Raw genomic sequence first — 12,805 nt, 5'->3', positions numbered from 1 at the left:
AAATCCTTATTCTGATCCCTTCCAAGTGCTATATAGTCGTAATGGCTTGGCATTTTCCTCTGATAATTCCCTCAGAGTGAAGACCAAGGGCCAGATTCAGGAAGCAGTTACACAAGTACTTACGAACGTGTACATCTTTCCTCAATCTTTGATGGCTTTGGTTACATTTATTAAACAGTTTACAAGCGTGAAAACTTGCCAATCAACTGTTGTTAGTGTTATAAATAGCTCCCTGGTGCTTCGGAGCTCATTAACTGTTTAATAATTGTAAACAAAGCCGCCAAAGATTGAGAAAAGATGTTCAGGTTCGTAAGTGTTTGCGTAACTTCTTCGTGAATCTGGCCCCAGGTCGAGTCATCCTTGTTGGTCCCCCTGACATGTAGCTTAAAAAGTTTCTTGTTGCCACATCCAATTGTTTACCTCTCCATGTTTCTGCACCCCCCATGTGGATCTTTGTTCTTCAAGTCTATCTTTCCGAGGTTGAAGTTACTCATGATAAGCAGACGGGATCGATTTCTACAGGCGAAAGAGCCTGCCCTTTCCATTATAGTAATAACTACAATGTTATTTCTGTGATACTCTTGCCTGGGTCTTCTGTCATTTAGTGAAGGGTTATATATCACTGTTTGTGTAATTACCTAAGTGTAGTTACAGGATGAAAGCTATGCTCGTGGTGTCCCGTCTCCCCAATGCTCTTTGTCATATGAATTTGAAACTATTAAGTGTTTTGGCCACCACCACCACCACCTCACTTGTTCCAACCGTCTACCAATCTATTTGCAAAAATTAGCTCTCTTATATATTTCTCGGCTCCTTTGTTTCCTTAGCTTGAATAAATGGCATCTTATTTTTAAAGGCGCAAGTTAAATAAAATTCGTCCTTGACAATTCCTGTTACTATTTTGTATGAAGTGATCATATCACTTTTTTCTCTCATCTTCCAGCCTTGGCATGTTTAAGGCCTCCAGCTCTCCTCACAACTCATTTTCTTAACTTCCGGGAGCTATTTAGTAGTACATCTTTGCTCATTACCTAGTTTATGTGCTTCTAGAGATATGGGCACCACACCACTGCTGCATATTCCGAGTTTGGTCTGACGAACTGTGTAAATAGTTCGGTTAATTTGTCTCGCCTCATATATTAAAGCACCGTTCGAAATTGCTATACTGTCTCTTTGTGTACTCACCTAGTTGTACTTGCGGGTGTTGAGCTCTGGCTCTTTGGTCCCGCCTCTCAACTGTCAACTGGTGGAATGCGGTCTTTATGATAGTGTATGTGAGAACAGGTAGCGAGGTGTGGTGAGAAGACATGAGGCGCTGGTGTGTGAGGAGACATGAGGTGCTGGTGTGTGAGGAGACATGAGGTGCTGGTGTGTGAGGAGACATGAGGTGCTGGTGTGTGAGGAGACATGAGGTGCTGGTGTGTGAGGAGACATGAGGCGCTGGTGTGTGAGGAGACATGAGGCGCTGGTGTGTGAGGAGACATGAGGCGCTGGTGTGTGAGGAGACATGAGGTGCTGGTGTGTGAGGAGACATGAGGTGCTGGTGTGTGAGGAGACATGAGGCGCTGGTGTGTGAGGAGACATGAGGTGCTGGTATGTGAGGAGACATGAGGTGTTGGTGTGTGAGGAGACATGAGGTGCTGGTGTGTGAGGAGACATGAGGTGTTGGTGTGTGAGGAGACATGAGGTGCTGGTGTGTGAGGAGACATGAGGTGCTGGTGTGTGAGGAGACATGAGGCGCTGGTGTGTGAGGAGAGGGTGCCAGAAGGCCCAGTAGTCACCTCACAACTACCCAATATTACTCTGGTGTCAAATCCCGCTTCCATGCTCCTGAATTTCTCTTATAATTCCACGTCCCAATATACCAAAACAACAACATTTAATTCATTGATGATTAATTTACGATACAACATTTGCAAATTGCTTTAGAGTCATCAAAATGTCAGTTGATGTCAAACGGAAATATTGGAACGAGGCTACAGGGAGTTACAGAGTGACAGCTCTCCCAAGAGACCACACTAGGCTCCGACGCACCTGTTTGGTTCTTTCTGCTACACACTGTAGCAAAACAAACATTTGTGCTAAGCTGCTGTTAGCCTTGGTCCCTATATCCCAGCTCCTGGTCCACTAATTCCGCTCCAAGTGGTACCTGGTTGATGGGGTTCTGGGAGTTCTTCTACTCCCCAAGCCCGGCCCGAGGCCAGGCTCGACTTGTGAGAGCTTGGTCCACCAGGCTGTTGTTTGGAGCGGCCATAAAGGCTTGGTAAGTTTTTTCCTGGCAAATCACCTTACTTGATACTGCTACATGAAACAAAATCAAGAAATAGCACAACCAAACAGCTGTCTGGTAAATACATTTAATACAGAGTGTGAGGATAATCACAAATTAATTTAAGTGCTTTCGTGAATCAACGCATTTTTCAAGGAATTTTTCAAGTCCAAGCTTGAGAGGATTGCCTATAAGCTCTAGTCCATAGCTACTCGACTCTGTTCACTCAACAGTAACCGGGTGCCTGGTTGTAAAACGATTGACGGGTCGAGTTCCATGGAAAGCAGGTGAGTAAGGCTTACCATGAGTTAAGAGAAGGTAAAGTTCTCACTCCTATGAGTCAAATCTTCTGCTCCTGTGTAAAAAAACAATGTTTGAACATCTATTCACCAGGCGATTAAAAAGCGAGAGGTGGGACCCCAAGAGTCGAAGCTCAACGCTCCTAAGCACCATTAGGAGAGTACACACACACTCACACTAATCGTTGCACGAGAATAATAATCATCAGATGATTGGATAGGAGTAATTCAATGTGATGAGCAGCTCGACAACGTCATCATCGACAACTCGACACACTTCACCACACCGTGAACAGTGGGTGACACTATACGTTTCCACTTTATATTGCCCACAGGGGCTACACTATACATTGTGAGGGCTCCCGTGGGTAATATATACATTGTGAGAGCATCCTTAACAAATCACAATATGTGCTCTGTATTAATGAGTGTGTGTGCATGTGCGTGCGTGCGTGTGCGTGCGTGTGCATGTGCGTGCGTGTGTGTGTGTGTGTGTGTGTGTGTGTGTGTGTGTGTGTGTGTGTGTGTGTGTGTGTGTGTGTGTGTGTGTGTGTGTGTGTGTGCGTGCGTGCGTGCGCGCGCGCGCACGGCGCGCGTGAGCCCATAGACTTTCCGAAGTTTCCTTAATTCTTATGTGTGCACTCAGAGTACGCGCACTCATCTAGATGAGCTCACAGGAGTCGAGTCCTAGCTCCCGAGCCCCATAGTCGCTAGAGCTCAGCCTCATCTACCAGTTGTCAACCGTAACGTCTCGAGACGCTCCTCCTCCTTACTGTATCTGCTCTTTCAGGGTCGGCGCTCGATACCCGATGGTCCAATTGGTTGGGTACTGTTGCCACACTCCTATCCTAACTCCTAGTCATCATGCCCTTTCTAAGTGCTGTAAAATGGTTTAGTCAGTCTCGGTGGTATGTTTTGTAATTTATTGTCTTAAATCCTATAATAATATGGCCTATAATAATAATATAATATAATAATATATATATATATATATATATATATATATATAATATATATATATATATATATATATAATATATATATATATATATATATATATATATATATATATATATATATATATACTTGGGGTAATGCATATTAGGGGTAAGTTACACCTGTATTACATACAAAAAGTAGTATATATACTCAAGAAAAATTATATATACCAGGGTTTAATACATACCAGGAGGGAAATAAATACCAGGAGATTAAATAGCGGGTTAAAGCTAATTTAAATTTAACCAATAAATACTGAAAAGAAATCTTTTTACACTCGCTGTGAAAACGTAAATGCCTATTTCAGTGACATCTATTACGACTCTAATAGACATCCTGAACGCTTGTCGTAAATAAAATCCACAACCAAAATACTTGCGAATCAATTTTCGAAAAAAATAATATTTACAATTATGTGGTAATTGATCTCCCATGGGGAACGGGGAATTACAAAATGGGATTATTTTTAGGTCAAAGTTGTAGCCAATATGTGGATTAATATACAAGATTATTTTGGGATCATTTAGGTCATTTAGGGAGTGTCATTTAGTGGTTACCTTGAGGTTATCTTGAGATGATTTCAGGGCTTAGCGTCCCTGCGGCCCGGTCGTCGACCAGGCCCTCCTGGTTGCTGGACTGGTCAACCAGGCTGTTGGTGTTACCTGGGGGCCGAAGTTTCAGGTAACACAGCTGAAGCAGGAGGCTTCACGCAGTTGGAAGCCACAGTCTATTACCAGCAGTCATGACAGACTTAATACGGTCAGTATGAGGGAAAATGAACTCCACCAGTGAAAGTTCTTCTCATATCCTTTCTTCCTCCCTCTCGTATGCCCTTCCTCGTTTTCTCCCTCTACGTCATGCCTCTCTCCCTCCCACTTCCTCCATCCCTTCCCTTTAGCCACAGTAGATAGGAAAAAAAAGGAGAAATAATTGGTTAATACAAAAAAACGCACCTCAGAGCCTCAGAGCTCAGAGAGAGAGATTAAAAGTTGGGCCAGACACTTCCTCTGATTCAATAGTAAAGTTCCCTAATGCTCCCTCAAGTTAACTAATTTTACGCACCCGATTACCTCATCCTGTGGAACAAAATCTAAATTTACGCATACGAGATTAGAGCAAGTTTTTTTTTTAACTTGGTGGCTGCAAATTGTCGAAATAATTTTGATATTTGTTATATATATATATATATATATATATATATATATATATATATATATATATATATATATATATATATATATATATATATATATATATATATATATGCAAGCAATGTATGATTGTTATACAGTATTGTATGTTGTATCGTTTGTAGGTAGTGAATTTCAGTAACTGGGAGTCATTTGGTTATTTTACTTCAAATAAGAACATAAGAATGAAGGTAACTGCAGAAGGCCTATTGGCCTAGTTGATACCTGGTTGATACCTGGTTGATGGGCTTCTGGGAGTTGTTCTACTCCCCAAGTCCGGCTCAAGGCCAGGCTTGACATGAAGGAGTTTGGTCCACCAGGCTGTTGGCCTATATGGCCCATACGAGGCACCTCCTATTTATACGCAACCCAATCAAATGTTCACTGTTCACTGTCACATCCTTCACTATGTAGAACCTTGAACAGTCCAGCGAGAGGAAGGAGGAGGAGGAAAGGGCACTCTTCCTCCTTACTCTATAACTTAACAATAGTTCACTTTCTCATACTACTTTCTTGACAATGCAAACACATCTAGGTAGGTGTGTGTGGCCGCGTGCACAGGTGTGTGAACAGGAAGAACAGAGTACACAGGTGAGTGAACAACAAGAACAGAGTACACAGGTGAGTGAACAACAAGAACAGAGTACACAGGTGAGTGAACAACAAGAACAGAGTACACAGGTGAGTGAACAGGAAGAACAGAGTACACAGGTGAGTGAACAGGAAGAACAGAGTACACAGGTGAGTGAACAGGAAGAACAGAGTACACAGGTGAGTGAACAACAAGAACAGAGTACACAGGTGAGTGAACAACAAGAACAGAGTACACAGGTGAGTGAACAGGAAGAACAGAGTACACAGGTGAGTGAACAGGAAGAACAGAGTACACAGGTGAGTGAACAGGAAGAACAGAGTACACAGGTGAGTGAACAACAAGAACAGAGTACACAGGTGAGTGAACAACAAGAACAGAGTACACAGGTGAGTGAACAACAAGAACAGAGTACACAGGTGAGTGAACAACAAGAACAGAGTACACAGGTGAGTGAACAGGAAGAACAGAGTACACAGGTGAGTGAACAGGAAGAACAGAGTACACAGGTGAGTGAACAGGAAGAACAGAGTACACAGGTGAGTGAACAACAAGAACAGAGTACACAGGTGAGTGAACAACAAGAACAGAGTACACAGGTGAGTGAACAGGAAGAACAGAGTACACAGGTGAGTGAACAGGAAGAACAGAGTACACAGGTGAGTGAACAGGAAGAACAGAGTACACAGGTGAGTGAACAACAAGAACAGAGTACACAGGTGAGTGAACAACAAGAACAGAGTACACAGGTGAGTGAACAACAAGAACAGAGTACACAGGTGAGTGAACAACAAGAACAGAGTACACAGGTGAGTGAACAGGAAGAACAGAGTACACAGGTGAGTGAACAGGAAGAACAGAGTACACAGGTGAGTGAACAACAAGAACAGAGTACACAGGTGAGTGAACAGGAAGAACAGAGTACACAGGTGAGTGAACAACAAGAACAGAGTACACAGGTGAGTGAACAGGAAGAACAGAGTACACAGGTGAGTGAACAGGAAGAACAGAGTACACAGGTGAGTGAACAACAAGAACAGAGTACACAGGTGAGTGAACAACAAGAACAGAGTACACAGGTGAGTGAACAACAAGAACAGAGTACACAGGTGAGTGAACAACAAGAACAGAGTACACAGGTGAGTGAACAGGAAGAACAGAGTACACAGGTGAGTGAACAGGAAGAACAGAGTACACAGGTGAGTGAACAACAAGAACAGAGTACACAGGTGAGTGAACAGGAAGAACAGAGTACACAGGTGAGTGAACAACAAGAACAGAGTACACAGGTGAGTGAACAACAAGAACAGAGTACACAGGTGAGTGAACAGGAAGAACAGAGTACACAGGTGTATACAGAACCTTGAGAAACAGTGAAGGTTACATCCCAAAATAAGGTTTTTAATACACTTACACATACTGTATATTCTTTCCTTCGCCTTCAGTCAAGAACTACGGCATTGTTCTATGTTCCTCAACGTACTTTAGTTAAACCCAAACCAACCAAAAAAAAAATCTAAAACCATGACCCCTCCAAAAACTCAATAAACTCAAACCCTTTCACCACCTCTCTTAAACACTCCCTCCTTCCCCCACACTCCCTCCCTCCCTCCCTCTCCCTCTCTCTCTCTCCCTCCCACCTCCGTTTATTTAGCAAATATTAGTCGGCACCGTGGGAGCTGGTGGCGGAATATTACACGGGGCGGACGCAGGCCAAACACGGCCAGATCTGGGTAAACACCAGCCTTCTCATTTCCACGCCTCAACGCCCGGGTACTTGGCTCCCGTGCTCTCTTCTTCTCAACGCCACTTGCCATATTGGAGTTTTTATCCCTCCACGCCCCTAGACACGCCCACCACGCTCCTAGACACGCCCACCACGCTCCTAGACACGCCCACCACGCTCCTAGACACGCCCACCACGCTCCTAGACGCGCCCACCATGCCACGGCGCTTGTAAGTTCACAGGCATTTCACCCGTCTTGGACCCCCCCCCCCCCCCCCCCCGAAGCAACAGCCTGGTGGACCAAGCTCTCACAAGTCAAGCCTGGCCTCGGGCCGGGCTTGGGAAGTAGAAGAACTCCCAGAACCCCATCAAGCAGCTATGAAGCAGTTATGAAGCAGGTATGAAGCAGGTATGAAGCAGATATGAAGCAGATATGAAGCAGTTATGAAGCAGATATGAAGCAGATATGAAGCAGTTATGAAGCGGTTATGAAGCAGGTGTGAAGCAGCTATGCAGCAGGTATGAAGCAGCTATGAAGCAGGTATGAAGCAGTTATGAAGCAGGTACCTGGTTGATACCTGGTTGATGGGGTTCTGGGAGTTCTTCTACTCCCCAAGCCCGGCCCGAGGCCAGGCTCGACTTGTGAGAGTTTGGTCCACCAGGCTGTTGCTTGGAGCGGCCCGCAGGGCCACGTACCCACCACAGCCCGGCTGATCCGGAACTTCTCTTAGAAAACCGTCCAGTTTTCTCTTGAAGATGTCCACGGTTGTTCCGGCAAGCAGTTATGAAGCAGTTATGAAGCAGGTATGAAGCAGTTATGAAGCAGGTATGAAGCAGTTATGAAGCAGGTATGAAGCAGGTATGAAGCAGTTATGAAGCAGTTATGAAGCATGTATCAAGCAGAACTAGGTAATATTAGGGGTAGGTAAATTCTTAAGGAAGGTTCCGTGTCTGGGTAGTGCTAATATAAAAGTGTCCGCCAAACTCCTTGTTTATGAATGAAAGACAGTTTCCACACGAGTCACAACTGATGACGTTCGAATATTTCTCGAACAGTGTTTCGTTGATGACCTCTGTTCGAATTGCAACGATGTAAATGCTTCGCTCACGTACAATACAAATGTTTGCCAACAGCACCTATAAATACCAAACGCAACATACGCCTAATCTAACTATATATCAAATTTATATATATATATATATATATATATATATATATATATATATATATATATATATATATATATATATAATAATTTACGAGAACTTATTTCTTTATATATAGTGGGGGGGGGGGTATATAGAACCCTCCCCCCGGGATGCAACCCCACAACAGTTGCCTACCTCCCGGGTACATATTGACTGCTAGGTGAACAGATGTATCAGGTGAGAGGAAACATATACAACCCGTTTCTGTCCTCCCCGGGGATTAAACCCGGGGACCCCCCTATGTTCTGAGTCGAGAACGTAGTCCACTGCGCTACCGGACCCCATCTCCCTTTGATGATGGAGTGTTACTATGACAATTACCATGCTGTCTGGTGTCGTTCCGTAGTGAATGACACTACAGGTGGTGTGTGACAGGTGTCATATGGGCACATGACACCCATGTTGAGCCCTGAGAGGCAGCTGACAGGTGTCATATGAGCACATGACACCCATGTTGAGCCCTGAGAGCCAGCTGACAGGTGTCATATGGGCACATGACACCCATGTTGAGCCCTGAGAGCCAGCTGACACGTGTCATATGAGCACATGACACCCATGCTGAGCCCTGAGAGCCAGCTGACAGGTGTCATATGGGCACATGACACCCATGTTGAGCCCTGAGAGCCAGCTGACACGTGTCATATGAGCACATGACACCCATGTTGAGCCCTGAGAGCCAGCTGACACGTGTCATATGAGCACATGACACCCATGTTGAGCCCTGAGAGCCAGCTGACAGGTGTCATATGGGCACATGACACCCATGTTGAGCCCTGAGAGCCAGCTGACACGTGTCATATGAGCACATGACACCCATGCTGAGCCCTGAGAGCCAGCTGACAGGTGTCATATGGGCACATGACACCCATGTTGAGCCCTGAGAGCCAGCTGACACGTGTCATATGAGCACATGACACCCATGCTGAGCCCTGAGAGCCAGCTGACAGGTGTCATATGGGCACATGACACCCATGTTGAGCCCTGAGAGCCAGCTGACACGTGTCATATGAGCACATGACACCCATGTTGAGCCCTGAGAGGCAGCTGACAGGTGTCATATGGGCACATGACACCTATGTTGAGCCCTGAGAGGCAGCTGACACGTGTCATATGAGCACATGACACTGGCTTAAACAAATTGCAAGTCACAATTTCTATTCTCAACAAATTATAAACTAAACAGAATAACTATTATATTCACAACCATCGCCATAATCTACAACAAATCTACCAATATAATTATTGATTACACATAAAAAAAAAGCATTTTTATTAATACAAATGTTTTTGATACGAGGTGAACACCTGTGGAGGCACCTCTGACTCACGCGTGTCCGCGCGCCCTCGCGAACGTCAGCACAAACTTTCCCAATATTTGTCAAAAGTTTAGGTTAATATATGGTGGCCAGGCGCCCGGTGGGGGGGGGGGCTTACTCTGACGCCAGCAGCTGCTGTTGTTGTTGTTGTTGTGACGCAGAGCAGCAGCTGCTGTTCTTGGTTGTGAAGCAGAGCAGCAGCTGCTGTTCTTGGTTGTGAAGCAGAGCAGCAGCAGGTTTTTTTTGCAGGGATATTCCTGCGTGGGCTCTAAGCCTCTGGCTGGCCCACTAAGTGTTGCTTGTTTCTGTTTTACTTGGGCGGAGTATGAGTATTTATGACTCGTATGGTCGCTTCTGTAAGATTTTGCCATATGTGTTTAACAACTTCTTCTGCTCTGTTGAATCTAAGTTGAAATCTTAATGAGTTTGTAACTGTGCACTGTGTTAGATAATGTTCCAGTGGTCTGTCGGGCATTTCTCTACAGTGCTGACATTTCCTCTCATCTTCCGGAACCTGTAAGCCTATTTCCCATGCACATGGGTATCCAAGCCTGATACGATGTAAGTGAACTTCTGTTGCTCTACTGCTCCCTTTCATCAAACTAAGTGGTTCGTAGTTGGTTGAATTCTTGAACCAACCCGGAGATCCTGATGTTGCAACTGCTGTGTTGTGGTCACTGTACATCACCTGCATTGCTCTGTTTCTAATTACTTTCTTAATCTGTGATAGACTCTGTGGGATGTAAATGTCTACATTTCTTCTCTTAGTTGCAAGTTTTGCAGCTTCGTCTGCAATGTCATTTCCTATTATTCCCACATGACTTGGCACCCAGTTGATAAGTACCCGACGGCCTTGTCATTTGAGTGTTTGCATTAATGATATGACATTTGTGATCAGCAGCTGTTGGTTATTAAGACGACGAGCAACAGCTGCTATTTGCTTCGAACCCCGTCCACCAAACATGAACGTTCACGGGTGAATATACCACAGCCTGGTGCCGTTAACCTCGTCCAAACAGCAGTTAATCCAACAAACGGTGCAGCTGGGGGCCCCCATTCCCTTATGAATGAAAAACAGCTTTGCACACGACTCGGAACTGATGACGTTCGAACTTTTCTCGAAAAAGTGCTTCGCTCATTTCCTACGTTCGAAACGCGTCTAAGAACGTCACCCACACTCTGCAAATACAAATAAACTGCCAACAGAACCTAAGTTAGGCATAACTATGCATACAATTATAATATTTAATAATTTGGAAAATATCTGATATCTGGGGTGCTGATAGCTGTGGGTCTGATATCTGGGGTGCTGACAGCTGTGGGTCTGATATCTGGGGTGCTGACAGCTGTGGGTCTGATATCTGGGGTGCTGACAGCTGTGGGTCTGATATCTGGGGTGCTGACAGCTGTGGGTCTGATATCTGGGGTGCTGATAGCTGTGGGTCTGATATCTGGGGTGCTGATAGCTGTGGGTCTGATATCTGGGGTGCTGACAGCTGTGGGTCTGATATCTGGGGTGCTGACAGCTGTGGGTCTGATATCTGGGGTGCTGACAGCTGTGGGTCTGATATCTGGGGTGCTGACAGCTGTGGGTCTGATATCTGGGGTGCTGATAGCTGTGGGTCTGATATCTGGGGTGCTGATAGCTGTGGGTCTGATATCTGGGGTGCTGACAGCTGTGGGTCTGATATCTGGGGTGCTGACAGCTGTGGGTCTGATATCTGGGGTGCTGACAGCTGTGGGTCTGATATCTGGGGTGCTGACAGCTGTGGGTCTGATATCTGGGGTGCTGACAGCTGTGGGTCTGATATCTGGGGTGCTGACAGCTGTGGGTCTGATATCTGGGGTGCTGACAGCTGTGGGTCTGATATCTGGGGTGCTGACAGCTGTGGGTCTGATATCTGGGGTGCTGACAGCTGTGGGTCTGATATCTGGGGTGCTGACAGCTGTGGGTCTGATATCTGGGGTGCTGACAGCTGTGGGTCTGATATCTGGGGTGCTGACAGCTGTGGGTCTGATATCTGGGGTGCTGATAGCTGTAGGTCTGATATCTGGGGTGCTGATAGCTGTGGGTCTGATATCTGGGGTGCTGACAGCCTGGGGAACAGACAGCTGGGGGTCCATACAGCTGGGGGTCCATACAGCTGGGGGTCCATACAGCTGGGGTCCAGACAGCTGGGGGTCCAGACAGCTGGGGGTCCATACAGCTGGGGTCCAGACAGCTGGGGGTCCAGACAGCTGGGGGTCCATACAGCTGGGGTCCAGACAACCTGGGGTCCAGACAGCCTGGGGTCCTGACAACCTGGGGTCCAGACAGCCTGGGGTCCAGACAGCCTGGGGTCCAGACAGACTGGGGTCCAGACAGCCTGGGGTCCAGACAGCCTGGGGTCCAGACAACCTGGGGTCCAGACAGCCTGGGGTCCAGACAACCTGGGGTCCAGACAGCCTGGGGTCCAGACAACCTGGGGTCCAGACAGCCTGGGGTCCAGACAGCCTGGGGTCCACACAACCTGGGGTCCAGACAGCCTGGGGTCCAGACAACCTGGGGTCCACACAGCCTGGGGTCCAGACAACCTGGGGTCCAGACAGCCTGGGGTCCAGACAACCTGGGGTCCAGACAGCCTGGGGTCCAGACAGCCTGGGGTCCAGACAGCCTGGGGTCGTAACTACCCTGGCACACCACCAACTTCCTGCTCTCCGCTCCACCTTTCCCGATGGAAAAACTTTTAAAACAAATAATAAAAAAATTGGAAAGTGAAAATGCCAAAAATAAAGAATGTTACCGATTTTGGAGTCAACCGAAGCGCGCGGAATATTAATAGAAGCCAAACAGAAGCCCGGGAAGAATGCTGAAGAGCTTCAAGAAGCCTCATCAATTAGAATTTGGAACGATGTGCGAGGAATGTGTAATGGAAACCAAACAGGGAACTTGTCCCCCCTGACCGTTTTGCATTCCACACTTCAAAAGCCTAGGAGAATGGCTCTCATAATTCGTCACGAAAGAACTCCAGTATGAGCTAAAGCTTTCCTTTCATGGTAACCTGGGGCCAGATTCACGAAGCAGGTACGCAAGTACTTACGAACGTGTACATCTTTCCTCAATCTTTGACGGCTTTGGTTACATTTATTAAACAGTTTACAAGTATGAAAACTTGCCAATCAACTGTTGTTATTGTTATAAACAGCCTCCTGGTGCTTCGGAGCT

At 46.1% G+C, this 12,805-nt stretch overlaps 3 protein-coding genes across 4 annotated transcripts in view; 1 reads left to right on the top strand and 2 right to left on the bottom strand.

Moving 5' to 3' along the window:
- The window catches only part of LOC123772369 (connectin), an 806,097-nt gene that overhangs the window by 481,777 nt on the left and 311,515 nt on the right, over positions 1–12,805 (bottom strand). The gene's annotated exons all lie outside the window — the stretch shown is intronic.
- Positions 5,277–6,716, top strand: LOC138365637 (transcription factor SPT20 homolog). Its single transcript, XM_069326121.1, has one exon. It carries the CDS (start codon positions 5,277–5,279, stop codon positions 6,714–6,716), a length of 1,440 nt encoding a protein of 479 aa, XP_069182222.1.
- Positions 10,846–11,724, bottom strand: LOC138365636 (proline-rich protein 36-like). The gene has a single exon (XM_069326120.1). The coding sequence runs from the start codon at positions 11,722–11,724 to the stop codon at positions 10,846–10,848; it is 879 nt and encodes a 292-aa protein (XP_069182221.1).

Source organism: Procambarus clarkii, chromosome 17 (assembly GCF_040958095.1).
Source record: "Procambarus clarkii isolate CNS0578487 chromosome 17, FALCON_Pclarkii_2.0, whole genome shotgun sequence".
Classification (NCBI taxonomy): Eukaryota; Metazoa; Arthropoda; class Malacostraca; order Decapoda; family Cambaridae; genus Procambarus; species Procambarus clarkii.
Note: the sequence above shows the minus strand (reverse complement) of the source record. Positions and strands in the feature narration are given on the sequence as shown.

Excerpts from the sequence above, each read along its gene's own strand:
- LOC138365637 (XM_069326121.1), top strand. The coding sequence starts at position 5,277 with ATGCAAACACATCTAGGTAGGTGTGTGTGGCCGCGTGCACAGGTGTGT.
- LOC138365636 (XM_069326120.1), bottom strand. The coding sequence starts at position 11,724 with ATGGACCCCCAGCTGTCTGTTCCCCAGGCTGTCAGCACCCCAGATATC.